The sequence below is a fragment of the Leuresthes tenuis genome, unplaced genomic scaffold (assembly GCF_036924035.1).
Source record: "Leuresthes tenuis unplaced genomic scaffold, fLeuTen1.0.hap1 SCAF_3, whole genome shotgun sequence".
Taxonomy (NCBI): Eukaryota; Metazoa; Chordata; class Actinopteri; order Atheriniformes; family Atherinopsidae; genus Leuresthes; species Leuresthes tenuis.
The window spans coordinates 19,857,244-19,869,901 of record NW_027325357.1 but is presented as its reverse complement, the minus strand read 5'-3'; the positions used below and the strand labels follow the sequence as shown (position 1 = coordinate 19,869,901).

The 12,658-nt window shown below is 38.5% G+C and overlaps 2 protein-coding genes across 3 annotated transcripts; one reads left to right on the top strand and one right to left on the bottom strand.

Annotated features, from left to right (window-relative positions):
- Positions 1-10,225, top strand: LOC140303604 (bile acid-CoA:amino acid N-acyltransferase-like). 2 transcript variants are annotated; one of them, XM_072382425.1, is made up of 12 exons: positions 1-75; positions 3,350-3,472; positions 3,621-3,830; positions 4,177-4,276; positions 4,586-4,776; positions 4,921-5,096; positions 5,208-5,324; positions 5,481-5,581; positions 6,391-6,484; positions 7,360-7,440; positions 8,837-8,972; positions 9,079-10,225. In XM_072382425.1, exons 2-12 carry the CDS (start codon positions 3,370-3,372, stop codon positions 9,177-9,179), a joined length of 1,410 nt encoding a protein of 469 aa, XP_072238526.1. In that variant the 5' UTR covers positions 1-75; positions 3,350-3,369; the 3' UTR covers positions 9,180-10,225. The 2 variants fall into 2 exon arrangements, with proteins under 2 accessions (XP_072238526.1, XP_072238525.1); XM_072382424.1 differs by lacking the exon at positions 1-75 and adding an exon at positions 975-1,069.
- LOC140303605 (protein S100-B-like) lies at positions 9,822-11,230 on the bottom strand. The gene is made up of 3 exons (XM_072382426.1): positions 11,095-11,230; positions 10,770-10,913; positions 9,822-10,429 (listed from the first exon to the last, which is right to left on the bottom strand). Exons 1-3 carry the CDS (start codon positions 11,098-11,100, stop codon positions 10,289-10,291), a joined length of 291 nt encoding a protein of 96 aa, XP_072238527.1. The 5' UTR covers positions 11,101-11,230; the 3' UTR covers positions 9,822-10,288.
- Positions 11,231-12,658: the final 1,428 nt, after the last annotated feature.

The window sequence follows — 12,658 nt, the reverse complement described above, 5'->3', positions numbered from 1 at the left end:
CTCATGTGAGCGCGCTTTGAGTGCATGTTCGTCACAAAAATCGGCGGATTGTACTCATTTGAAAATCTATACCTGGTGAGTTTTAATATTGTCTTTATTGTTTTCGAAAACTTTGCTGACTTTGTTATTTCGCTTTGCGTGTTGCCCGTTTCATGCTCTTCCTTGCTGCGGTCTTGTTGCCTGAATAGCGTTTTTAATTGGTCGGGGCTGTGTTTTGACTCTTGAGTGTAGTAGATGGCTTTAGAACAACTTAATTAACTTAATTAACTATACTCTCTCTCTCTCTCTCTCTCTCTCTCTCTCTCTCTCTCTCTGGAATGTGCACTACTTCTCTTCGGTCACCTTATTCAGTCAGTAAGGTCAGCCTACGGCCCATTTGGTTGTAGTACTCCACCTTTAAGCTGGTTTACTAGTAGCAAATGCATGTAATGCATGATATGGAGGAGCAACCTTATGACGCCACTGTAAAAGCTCTTTGATCCATAATTTCTGTCAAAGGTTTGTACACTTGATCTCAGGACCATCCTGACTGTTCACTCAGGCATTATCAAGCATATTGACTGTATCATTTTTGAGAAATTCAGCCTCAAAGTTCCATCTTTTGCATTGAAAAAAGGCAGTATGAGTGATATTTCTTCTACTGTAAAATCTCTGTGATCCATAATTTCTGACAAATGTTGATAGACTTGAACTCAGGACTGTCCTGACTATTCACTCAGGCATTATCAAGCATATTGACTGTATCATTTTTGAGAAATTCAGCCTCAAAGTTCATTATTTTGAATTGAAAAAGGCATTATGAGCGATGTTTCTCCTTCTGTAAAATCCCTTTGATCCATAATTTCTGTCAAAGGTTTGTACACTTTATCTCAGGATTGTCCTGACTGTTCACTCTCTCAGTACCAAGCATATTGCCTGTATCATTTTTGAGAGAGAGAGAGGACTGGTGAGAGAGAAGTGTTGCACACACGTCATCCACAGATCACCCTACTCAATCCTGTAAGGCTGCGTTTTGACCATTCTGCTTTTCCTTCCCTCCTCTGCACAAACTGTGCATGCTCACACAGCGGTAAGATCACTTTAAAGCTTTAGAGAGCTAAAGTACTGAGAGCTCAAAGGTCAGCCTTGTGAGGAAATATTTTGTCGTGTGCCACAGATTGAGTTCATATTCACTACAACGTTCCGTCTGATTGTGCAAGTCTTGTATTTTATCTTTTGTTTTGCAGCTGGTTGTTCACTCTGTTTTGTTTTTTTTCCCATTGTAAGTGATTGTGTTTTTTCTGGCTGAAATCTGTACAGCTTTTTAATTGATTTTTAAAATGTATTTACTTTTTTCACTACTATCGGGTGGAATAAGCACTTTAGGGGTAGTTGATTTATATGTTTCCATATACTACAGTGCAAAAGTCTGTCTTTACTGCATTTGCAGTGTTTATTTTTTTTTTTTTAGATCATGCTGAAAACAGATCTACTGCTATTGCCAACTAGACATATTCCACTTGTTGTTGCATGGCAGATCAAAATATGACAATGCTTTTCTGCATTCCTAATTCCCTATATATTGGACAGGATCTTCAACTCTACTGACTGAGATGCAGTCCTAAACCATGAAAGAGCCTGCATTTGTTTTACAGACGGTTGAAGATATTGTCACATATCTCTCTTGACCTCTTCTCCACATACTGATGACAGTTTGAACCAAAAATTCAGACTCTCCATAATACCTGTTGCCGCTGATATTCAGTCCAGTTCTTGTGTCATTGAATTGAACCCAGGCCTTTTCTGTCACAGTTTATGTTTTGATTATTGTTATGTTTCAGGTTCTGTTTTTTTTTTCAGGTTTTTTTGATTTGAGAAGTCTGAATCTGGGTCCTACCTCCCTCCACCGTATCCTGACATTTTCTACCTGTTTCTCTTCCCTTTTGGGACCCCACTTGTCCTATTTATTCAATATGTATGTGTATATCTCTGTTTTTTGTAGCTGTAACCAAAGAAAGGGGAATGCATTGTTTCTCTTTACCACATGCTGCTTGTTAAAGGGGAACGCTGGTATTTTTAAACCTAGACCGTATTTCTGGCATGAAATACGTTTATCTACTTACCGAGAACAGCTTGGTGAACGTCGGCGTCCTTCGGAAGCTATTTAGAAAACTTGCGATCTGCGTATATATCCATATAATGGAGAGAACGGGGCAAAGACGATGCAGCCTCGAAATAAGGCATTATCTGTCTTTATTTCACCAATACTTTAAGAAGAATGAATGAACGAACGTGTACTATTGCTCTGCTATTACTACTATATTTTTCATTTTTATTTTTTTTAAAAGATGCCATTTAAAAGTAGTGCCTTATTAAGTTGTCTTTTTTTGTGTAGATCCAACCTCAAATGGTTGGGATCAAGAACTGGACTGAAAATGTCAGTCTTGACGGTGTTGGAAATCTCTCTTTTGAAGTCTTTGCCTGAATAAACGCACAAAAGACAAGTATTGGAGTTTCCACTCTCCCTTTGTTCATCTCCTCCAAAAAGTGTAATTTGAATGCCACTTAATTATGATACTATCATAATTTGTTATGATATGGAGGGTTATACTGCACTACGTACACTGCATTGCATGTGCGATGAGTTAATCATGACTTTCAAACTGGCCAAGACAGTGTTACTAGTGCAATTTTTATTCAGATGTAACATTTTGTAGTAATTCAACTTTTGCAGCACATTTATCAGAATTTACAGCTGAATATTTCTGTTTTAGTGACATACCTATTTTCAGTTTGACTAAATCATCTGTTTTTCCATCTATTCAACATATTACCCACATTTTATACAATCATGAATACAATTTTACATGAACTAATCTGGGTACCCATGAGCTGACTTAGATACAGGCTCAGAACAGAATTTTTGGTTATTTACTTCCATCTCGACTTTACTGAAGAGAGGACAGTACTTCAGTATTCATCTAAAAACATACTACAAACACTTTGTCGCCACATAATAAATGTGGGCCAAAACTCGACATTCTGAAAATGAAAAACAAAAAATTCAAACCTGCTGGAAAACTGGAATTTTTTTTTTTTTTAAAGCAAAACCGTGCTGGGAAGTTATGCAGTACAAAGGTCTATCTTTGGGCTATCTAGGTTCATTTCTAACATATGTGCAAGTATCAGGTAGACGAATCATCTGATCACAGTGTTTGGTTCACCCTTAGATCAGCAGTAAGTTGTTTTTTTTTTTAAGTAACCTTTCACCACCGTTCGCTGGGGCAGAGCAGCTGCATTTCTCTCAACAGACACGACAAAAGTGCTGTGATTATTTTTATGTTTGATCTTTGTACTTTTCTGTTTACAGGCTAGACAACAGACGTTATAATGTTCAGAGTACGTGTGACAACAATATGGCAGCTCATTGAAATTAAGAATGCACCGGGCCCCAGTGGATACAGAAAACTGGCGAGTTTGCAGCGGATTGTGGGTAAAGTTTGCTTTGTTTTTCATTGAGGTTATATGGAAAAGTTGCATCTCTGTTTTATTACTTCTTTGTAGTAATTCTTCTACCTGAAAACCTTACATCATCACTTGTATTCCTTAATCGTCAAGGGATCTATTCTTTTATTCTACAGGTACAGTTCGGTCGAAGAGCAGTATTAGACAGGCTCCTCTGTTGACAGCCGCTCCCATTCGAGCCCTTATAGATGAAAAGATCAGCATTGAAGCGCGTTTCCTGCCTCCACACTTTCCTGTCACAGTGTGTGCACGAATGCACTGTGACGATGGAGACTTGTGGGAGTCTTTCGCTCATTATAACACAAATGCCAGTGGCACCGTTACCTGTAAGTAAAATTGCTGAGTTGCGTATCATTTGTATATTCCATGATAGATTATTTCTACGCTTATGTAAAAACAGCTGGGTACAAATATTGTTATAAAAATGTCACAAACATTTTTCACTGTGCTAAATGTGAACAGGTAAATGTAAACTAAATTAAAGATATTAACTGCTGGAACCAAGCTATACAAAGAGGTGTCAAAAAGAAGTGTGGTGTCATTTCCATGTCAGTTGCAAAAAATGACCCATTAAAGTTAGAGATTAACATTTGATGTATTTACTGTTGAGTAACTTTTTAGCTAACTTTTAAGCAAGCGGTTTTTCATTTGTTTTCTTCTTCCTTGTCCCAGTGACCAAAGATCCTTCAGTCGGAGGCTCTTATTTGGGCTGTGAGCCAATGGGACTCTTCTGGGGCATGCAGTCGGCTCCTGGAGGAAGAGAGGGTTTAAGGTAGGTGGTGAAAACAGGCTAATTTTTTATATTAAACCCAAGCAAGTGTCTCCTTGCGCAGTAGTACAGAACCCTAACTGTCCACATGCAGTAAATCCTGTTTCCTAAGGAGTCCTGAAGTTTAGCACAGTGGTCATTTTAATGTCATATTTTCCACTCACCCTTCATTTGAGCTTTGGCAGCTAACACAATTAGGTGGGTCATTGAATCAGTTGCTGCACTCATTCTCTCTACACTTCAGCAATGTTACTGTGTGCTAAGAAATGTAACTCTCCGTCTGCATGGTTTCCATGGTTCTCTATTTCAAAGGCTAAGGAAGAAAAATGTGGAGACTCCCTATATGGTGAACATCTCCTTACTAGAGGGCCACGTTTCACCCAATGACGGGCAGATCCCTGAGCTGGCAGCTGTGACCACTGAACGCTGGTACATGGCACCGGGAGTGAGGAGAATAGAGATTCGTCAAAATGGAGTTGTAGGGATATTATTTTTACCCCCTGGTGAGTATCTGATGCAGCCATAGTGTTTATAACCCACTGAGATCTGAGACCCCCTCTAAAAACACCTAAATGCTGCATAAGGTCTTCGTGGACTAAGGAAGTCCTGGAAAAGTGTTTACTAAGTATTGCTCCGGTCTCCTGCAGGGCCAGGCCCATTTCCAGCCATGCTGGATCTGTGGGGCATGGGTGGAGGGCTTCCAGAGTACCGCTCTTCACTGTTTGCATCCAGGGGCTATGCCAGTCTTGTTATTGCCTATATAGGTCACAAAGACTTACCCGGCCCACCAAACCGTCTGAATGTTGGAGATTCATATTTTAAGGTAAAATCATATGTAGGAAGCAAACTTTCTGTTTCACTTTAAAATAGGTCATTTCACTTAATGATTTCATAATTCTTATCTTGAAATCTCCTAATTGTTTTGTCTGGACAGGCAGCATTCCACCTACTTCAAGATCACTGTCAGGTTGTTGCAGACAGAGTTGGCATCATTGGTCTCTCTTATGGATGCTACTTGGCGCTTCGCATTGCAACTCAGACTGGAGTTAAAGTTGGTCACAAAGCACACCGTCTGTTTTTAAATCCGCTGTCCCATCATTACATGATATAATAATGAATACTCTGAATAGTCTAAAGTTATGTTGAATTGTGAATTTTGTGCAGTTTGATAAGTCTGTAGAATGAATCCATGTATTTCTTCTTGCAGCCATCCTGTCTGATATGTATAAACGGCCCAGTGGGAAGTAAGATTGAAAATGGAAATGGCAGGACTGAAGAATTTGATAAATTATTGGCTGATGGTATAAGGTATTTCTTATAAATATTTCTCGCATGCATTTTGATGTCTTTGTGACCCTTGTGATACAAAAGTGCTGAAATTTTGCAGATAAAGAATTTACATCCAAAAAAACTTATTTAAAAGCTACATTCAATTTTTAAATAATTCAAAGACAACATTTCAAATGTTGAAATAAAGTCATTTTGTTTTTTGAAAATGTACATAATCATTCTGCATTAACCGTAAGCAACATATTTTTAAAAATGAATTGAATCGGGTATATGTTTGCCCATGTGTTGCATCGCCTTCTTTTTTTTTTTTACTAACTCCCTGCAAGAGCTTTGAATCTGAAGAGACCATTTGTTTTAGTTTTTAAAGTGAAACGTGTTGCCATTCTTGTGTTTATAATGCTCCCAGTGTTTTAACTGGACTCTGTTTAAGCGAGGCCTTCTTGGAATACATATCTTATCTAAATAGCATCATATGTTGCTCCAAAATCTGAGTATATCATTCAACATTAATGTTGTCCTCACAAATGCAAATTTCCAAAGTTATGTGCACTAATGCACTCCTCATACATCACAAATCACCAGATTGTTTGTAATTTTACATTTAGAAATATCATTCTTAGATTCTTCAACTATTTGCCCACACAGACTTCAACAAAACAATTAACCTTTCTTTATCTTTACTTGTAAAAGATTCGACCTCTCTGGGAAGCCCATTTCGTATCCAGTCTTCTTTCTCACCTGTTGTCAGTTGCTGAGGTTATTATCAATAATGTAGACTGAAACTAATTCAGCGAGAATGTCATTCATCTGCTGTTTTGCCTTTTCAGTGACCAAAAATATTGGACGTATGATGATCAAGGTTATGTCATTTTCAAAGAGACATCCTTACCCGCTAATCTTGACCCTGAGAACATTGTCAAGGTAACGAGACACAGGCTGTTTATACCCAATATCAACATGGGTTTTCTGATCACAAATGCAGTCAGGACGCATTAAGGTTAGATTGATCAGACCACTTTCTGAGGTGGTGTACGATGTATGTGGCCTCATTTTTACAACAGTGCTGACAGAAATGTGTCTTGGGTCACATTGAAGGACCACAAGCTCGCCTGTCTTGAGTAGTGCAGGGTCTTTGTGAGAGGGATCCTGTACCAGCCTTTCTCGCTCATTTAATCATTAAAAAAGTTAATGCACTGAAAACTGTGTGCTTTGTGTTAATTACTGTACTGACAGTAAAGAAAACAGCAGTGACCACAGCACTAAAACTTCAGGAGCCAAGTGGGAAATGTATTAATTGTGCATAGCAAGGAGCACGCAACTCATCACTGCATCAAATTAACCTTTTATTGTGTGTGCAGCACTTTACTGTGGTCTACTGTGTACAGTTGGCAGTTGTGTGCTGATATTGAACTCTGTAAGATCACAAATTTAGTATCATCTCACACTCAGTGTACTTTTCTCTCATGTTGCATGTATATTTAACAAAGTCCATTGAAATGTTTGCAGCTGAATGTGTGTGTAAGCAAAGAAGTGACATCCAGTCACAAGTGGTCACTCGAGATGCTTGTAGAGCCCATTTTAATAGAAGGTGTAACCTTAACAGACTTAAATGTGTCCACCTCTGATAGGATCAGCCAGGATGCATGTTAATATCATGTGTGAAGTGCCTTAACTAAGCAACACCCTAGGTCTTCAAAAATGACACACAAGCACACTCACGTGTGTAAGGATCATTTTAGTATCATTCTTTTTATAATTTCTTACACATTCTGCTTTGATCTCTTGTGTTTTTGCAGTTGGAGAAGCTCACTTGTCCCCTGATGTACATAGTGGGTGAAGATGACTTGAGCGCTGCAAGCATAGAGACTGCAGATCTGGTAAAGTGTCTCATTTAAAATTGGTTTATTTTACAATTAATTATAAAAGACTGTCATTTTTCAATACTGTAGTTGACATGTGATCAGTCATAAAGCTTTAGAAATATAGTTATGGTAAAAAAAAGAAAGCACACCCTCTTACAATTCTAAGGTTTTACTTATCAGGACATTATTAAAACAATTTAAGTCGCCTCGTCCTTACCAGGTTGCAAAGGAGGTAAATACTACTGTGAATATATATTGCATTGTTTCATTATTTATCGTAACTTGAACCAGCAATGTAGAACAACTAAGAACAGCCTTACTGCTTACATAGGAATTAAGTTTTGACAGTCTGCTTGTCTGGAGCATTCAGGTGTGTGTTAACACAATATCAAGGAGGAAAGAGATGAACAATGATCATAGGGAAGCAACTGTTGCTGCCCAACAATTTAAAGGTTAAAAGGTTATTTCTAAACTATTTAGAATGGCGTAATAATCTGCTGTAAGAAAGATTATTCACACATGGGAAACAAGACAGTTGTTGAACTTCCCAGGAGTGGACGTCCCAGAAAGTTCTCTCCAAGATCAGACAGTGCAATACTCAGAGAAATTACAAATAAAGCTACATCTCAGACTTTACAGGCCTCACACATCATGTTAAATCTTAAAGTTCATGATAGTGCAATTAGAGAAAGACTAAAGAATAATGCCCTGTTCAGAAGAGTAATCGGGAGAAGGCATGTTCTCTCTAAAAAGAACACGCCAGCACAGCTTAGGTTTGCTTCTGGAAAAATGTCCTTTGGACAGACCAGACCAAAGTGGAGGTTTTTGGTCATAATGCACAGCAGCGCATTTGAAGAAAAACAAACACCTAATAACAACTGTCAAGCTCGTTGGTGGAGGGCTGAAGATTTGGGCTTGTTTTGCAGCCACAGGACCAGGGCACCTTGAAGTCCACCATGAACTCCTCTGTATACCAAAGTATTCTAGAGTCAACTATCAGGCCATGTGTCCAACCTTCAAACTTTGGCTGAAATTAGATCATGCAACAAGACAATTATCCCAAAACACAGCAGCAAATCTGCAAAAAAAATGTCTGAAAAGAAATGAATCAAAGTGTTGCAATGGTCCAGTCAATGTCCTGAATCTGACATAAATTGAGTAGAGGGACCTTAAGAGAGCTGTGCGTAACTGAAACCCTGCAAATCTCACTGACCTGAACCAATGTTGTAAAGAGGAGTGAGCCAAAATTCCTTCACAATGTGAAAATCATACAGAAAATATTGACTTTGATTAAAGGTCTTGCTGTTTTTCACATGACTGTATGTTCAAGACATAACATCAAACATTTTTTCTGTTGTCTTTCAATGCTCTTGTGTGTTATTGCTTGTGTATTTGATTTATTTATCCAAAGATTGAGGAGACTTTGAGGGCTGCAGGTAAATCCCAGCTGTTTAGCCGTTTGTCATACCCTGGCGCCGGTCACCTGATTGAGCCACCTTACTCACCAAGTTCAAGATCGTCCATGTGGGCAATCAAACCTAAGAAATGTGAGCGCTGTCCACTTTTTCAGTTTACAGATATTACTCTATACTTGCCACGGCACTCAATTTAAGAGCTCCTACATTACTATAAGTGTTTTTTCCTTTTCCGCAGTGATCACTTTGTGGGGAGGTTACCCTGCAGCCCACGCTGCTGCCCAGGAAGATGCATGGAAGAAGATCCTGGATTTTCTGGAAAACAATCTGAGATGTTGAACCTCTGTCGAAAGAGAATCTCAAGATGTAAAGCATCCCCTTTTTTAATTGGGACTGGATTTATCAGAGAGTTTTACATGTTGGTGGTGAAGGAGGAAAGTTGATACGTCCGTCTCTATCTGGCAGACTGCAAACTCTTCACGCCGTCTGTTCAGTGTCAGAGCTGTCAGTTGTGCAGTATCACTGAGGGAGGACAGATATCAAAGCAGCAGTTTCAACCATTAACCTATAAATGTTAGGGTGTCACGTGCACTTGTGGCCATTAACAGCTTACTTAAATCTGTTATGTGGATCATATTACAATTCCGCATCCATCTGTGATGTTCCTCACATGTAGGTCTGAGGCTGCAGCAGGATGATACTGGTCAAGTTTGCTTTCATGTGCTTTAAATCATCAACAATATGTCCTTATTGTATTAAATGTATGATTCTTCATATGCTACCATCTTTTATGCATTTGATCTTTTTCAGCAATTTTTCATACCAATGAATAGCAGATCTAATACTGATTAATAATGATAGAATTATAAAATGATGATGATATTGAATGACTTTGATTCACCACATAAGGTGGCCAAAATCTAACTTTATTTTTAAGTCGATTTGTTCGGAAAATGAACAAGAATACTCAGAAATACGGTATGAATCTCACAAGCATAGGACATTTAATGTTACACACAGAGGCTGTGATGTAAATGTTCAAAGATACAGAGTTCTCAAGAAAACTTTTATAGGATAGAATGGACGGAGGCTTGCATATCTACAGATACGAGCAATTCTTTAAACAAGGAAACAGCTCCTTGTTCATCTCATAGTAGCAAGCAGTTCAGACCTCTGGGCCGTGTAATATTCTCATCTGGCATCTCGTTGCTTCTCTGAGTGCAGCTGTTATTCTCATGCAATGGTTACACTGGTACAATATTCGCAACATAAGCAGGTACACAAAAGTAGAAATGATTATATGGGCATAAAGGATAAGAATTTTTCTGTCAAGATTCAAATCACTCCGTCATGTAAAAAATTATAATAATAAAATACAGACATGCCGTTTCTGTGCTCCTCAGATTTTCTTAATCAGCAATTATCATAAATGTTGATTAATTGTCATGCTAGGTCAGGTTGAACTGTTCATGACACGCTGAAGTCACCATGGCGATGAGGGTTATGAACTCTTTGAAGTCGATCTCCAGGTCTCCGTTCTGGTCGAGATCAGCAAAGAGTTCATCCAGAATCTCATTCTCCTGGATTTTCTGTTCAAGCAAAGACACTTGTATGGAAGTGAATCATTTACAGGAAATGGAATATAAACTGTGGAAAACTAAAAGTTCTGCAATATTTTATGTGACTCCATGAGGCGACATGCTTATTAAATGTTCGACATGTGCTTCAGAATTCAGTGAGTGGGATTGCCTGTGCAATAGTCTTAAAACAGCACAGCTTTAACAGCGACACGCTGGTCTCTCAGAGCAAAAACGTAATAAGAACATGCTTGTCACAGGTCTGCCTCTAAGCTGTTGTCGGGACTTATTGAAAGAATCATTGAGGAAAGCGATGCCTCAAAGCATGCCAGCGTTTAGAGAAATGACTTACCATTATGAAATTATTCATCTCATTGTTGATGAGGGCTTTTAGCTCGGTTTTCTTCAGAATGCATTTATGGCCAGAGTATTTATGGAAAACTCGAATAATTGTGGCCATGCCATTCTCCAGGTCTGACATATGGTCCTTGGAGGCCTGCAACAAAACAATTTAAAGCATTTCCTAGTGATACAACTTGTACGCAAAGGCATTTTTTTGTTTGTTTCTATTTAATTCACTAAATACACTGTATCCATGCATTAATAGCTTGTCCTACTGTAACAAATAAAAAGGACATTTTTTTTCTTTTTTATCAAGAACATCATGGAGTTCTTACCGTCATATGGAGCAGCTCTTCTGTCTTGCGTCGATGAAGCACTGTTGATCTAGCAGTGTGCTGTCAGCCTCACCCAGATTACTGTAGGCACTGAGCTGTATTGATCAACCACATGCTTTTTATGGACAAGCATTACATGATGCACAACTAATGGACTTCACAAGTCAGAGCTCTCAAAATCTGTTGGTTTCGTGGTGTGCACGGTTATGAATCCTCCATTTTCATTTTCGGCTCTACTGCTCAGGCTCCAGTCTTTTGTGTTCTGAGCTGGTTGCTCATAAATCTGTTGTTGGATGATTCATATGTGTCTGCTGTAGTGCCTTGAATTACAGATTAATTCGAGATATGAACTGACATTTTCAGTGTTGACCTACAGTAAACAAACAAAAAAAAAAAGTATTTTCTTCATTAGACATAATTATTTCTAATGACAACTACTGCGACATCCCGTGATTAACATCATTATATTCTGAAGCAAATTATTATGAGAAATTTGTGTATAAAATGTGCGGGAAAGATTTTGGTATTGTGCAAAATGTCTAAAGGGTACACTGAGGTTACAAATGCTCACAGTACTCAATGCTTTATCTATGGTAACTCTCAACAGGAAGCATATATATAGCAGATGGTTGTGGCTGAATTATGACATTTAAAACCTTAATGTTAATCTAGTACAGTACAGTAAGCCTGTGGACAGGATACAGCAACAGCCAAAGCAAGATTTTAACATCAACACAACAGCCCTCTTCTTCTAATGAACCAAATTTTAGATATGACTACTGTGGCTTGACAACCAAATCAGATCATATGGGCTGAACATTTAGGACAACTGTTTCAAATCAAATCAAAGTACTTTATTAATCCCACAAGGGGAAATCAGTTTGATGCAGCAGCAGACAGTAAGCACACATAAACCAAGTTATACTATAGACAACAAAAATAGAGAAAGACGAAGAGATATATAGATAGTATAAAAATAATGAAAATAAATATGTATTAAAGTAATTATGATTATAAAACTGTAAACCGATATGATTGGTGCAAATCAATAATAAGCCGATGGGATAGATGCAAACAGAGTAATGAAATGTGCATCTGTGGCCCAAAGGAGAACTGTTGAAAACTCTGATGGTGAAAGGTAAGAAAGACTTCTTAAACAGTCTGCTGGAGAATGAGCTCCGCTGTCCCTGCAGTGTTTTATGGAGAGGGTGGGAAGGATTGTCCATAATGGAGAGCAGTTTGTTCAGTGATCTGTTGCTCATCACTGACTCAAACGTCTCCAGTTTCAGTCCAATAACTGTGCCAGCCTTTCGCATTTATTTTGCTGGCATTCCTTGAACGGATGCTGCTCCCCCAGCAGACAACAGTAAAGTAGATGACACTTGCATCAGAGACTGGTAGAAGCTCTCCTGCATCTTGCTGCACACATTGAAGGATATAAGCTTCCGCAGGAAATACAGTCTAATCATCCCCTTCTTGTACACAGCTTTGGTGTTGGTAGACCAGTCCAGTCTGTTGTTCAAGTGCATGCCTAAATATCTGTAGCCCTCAACAACTCCAGCCT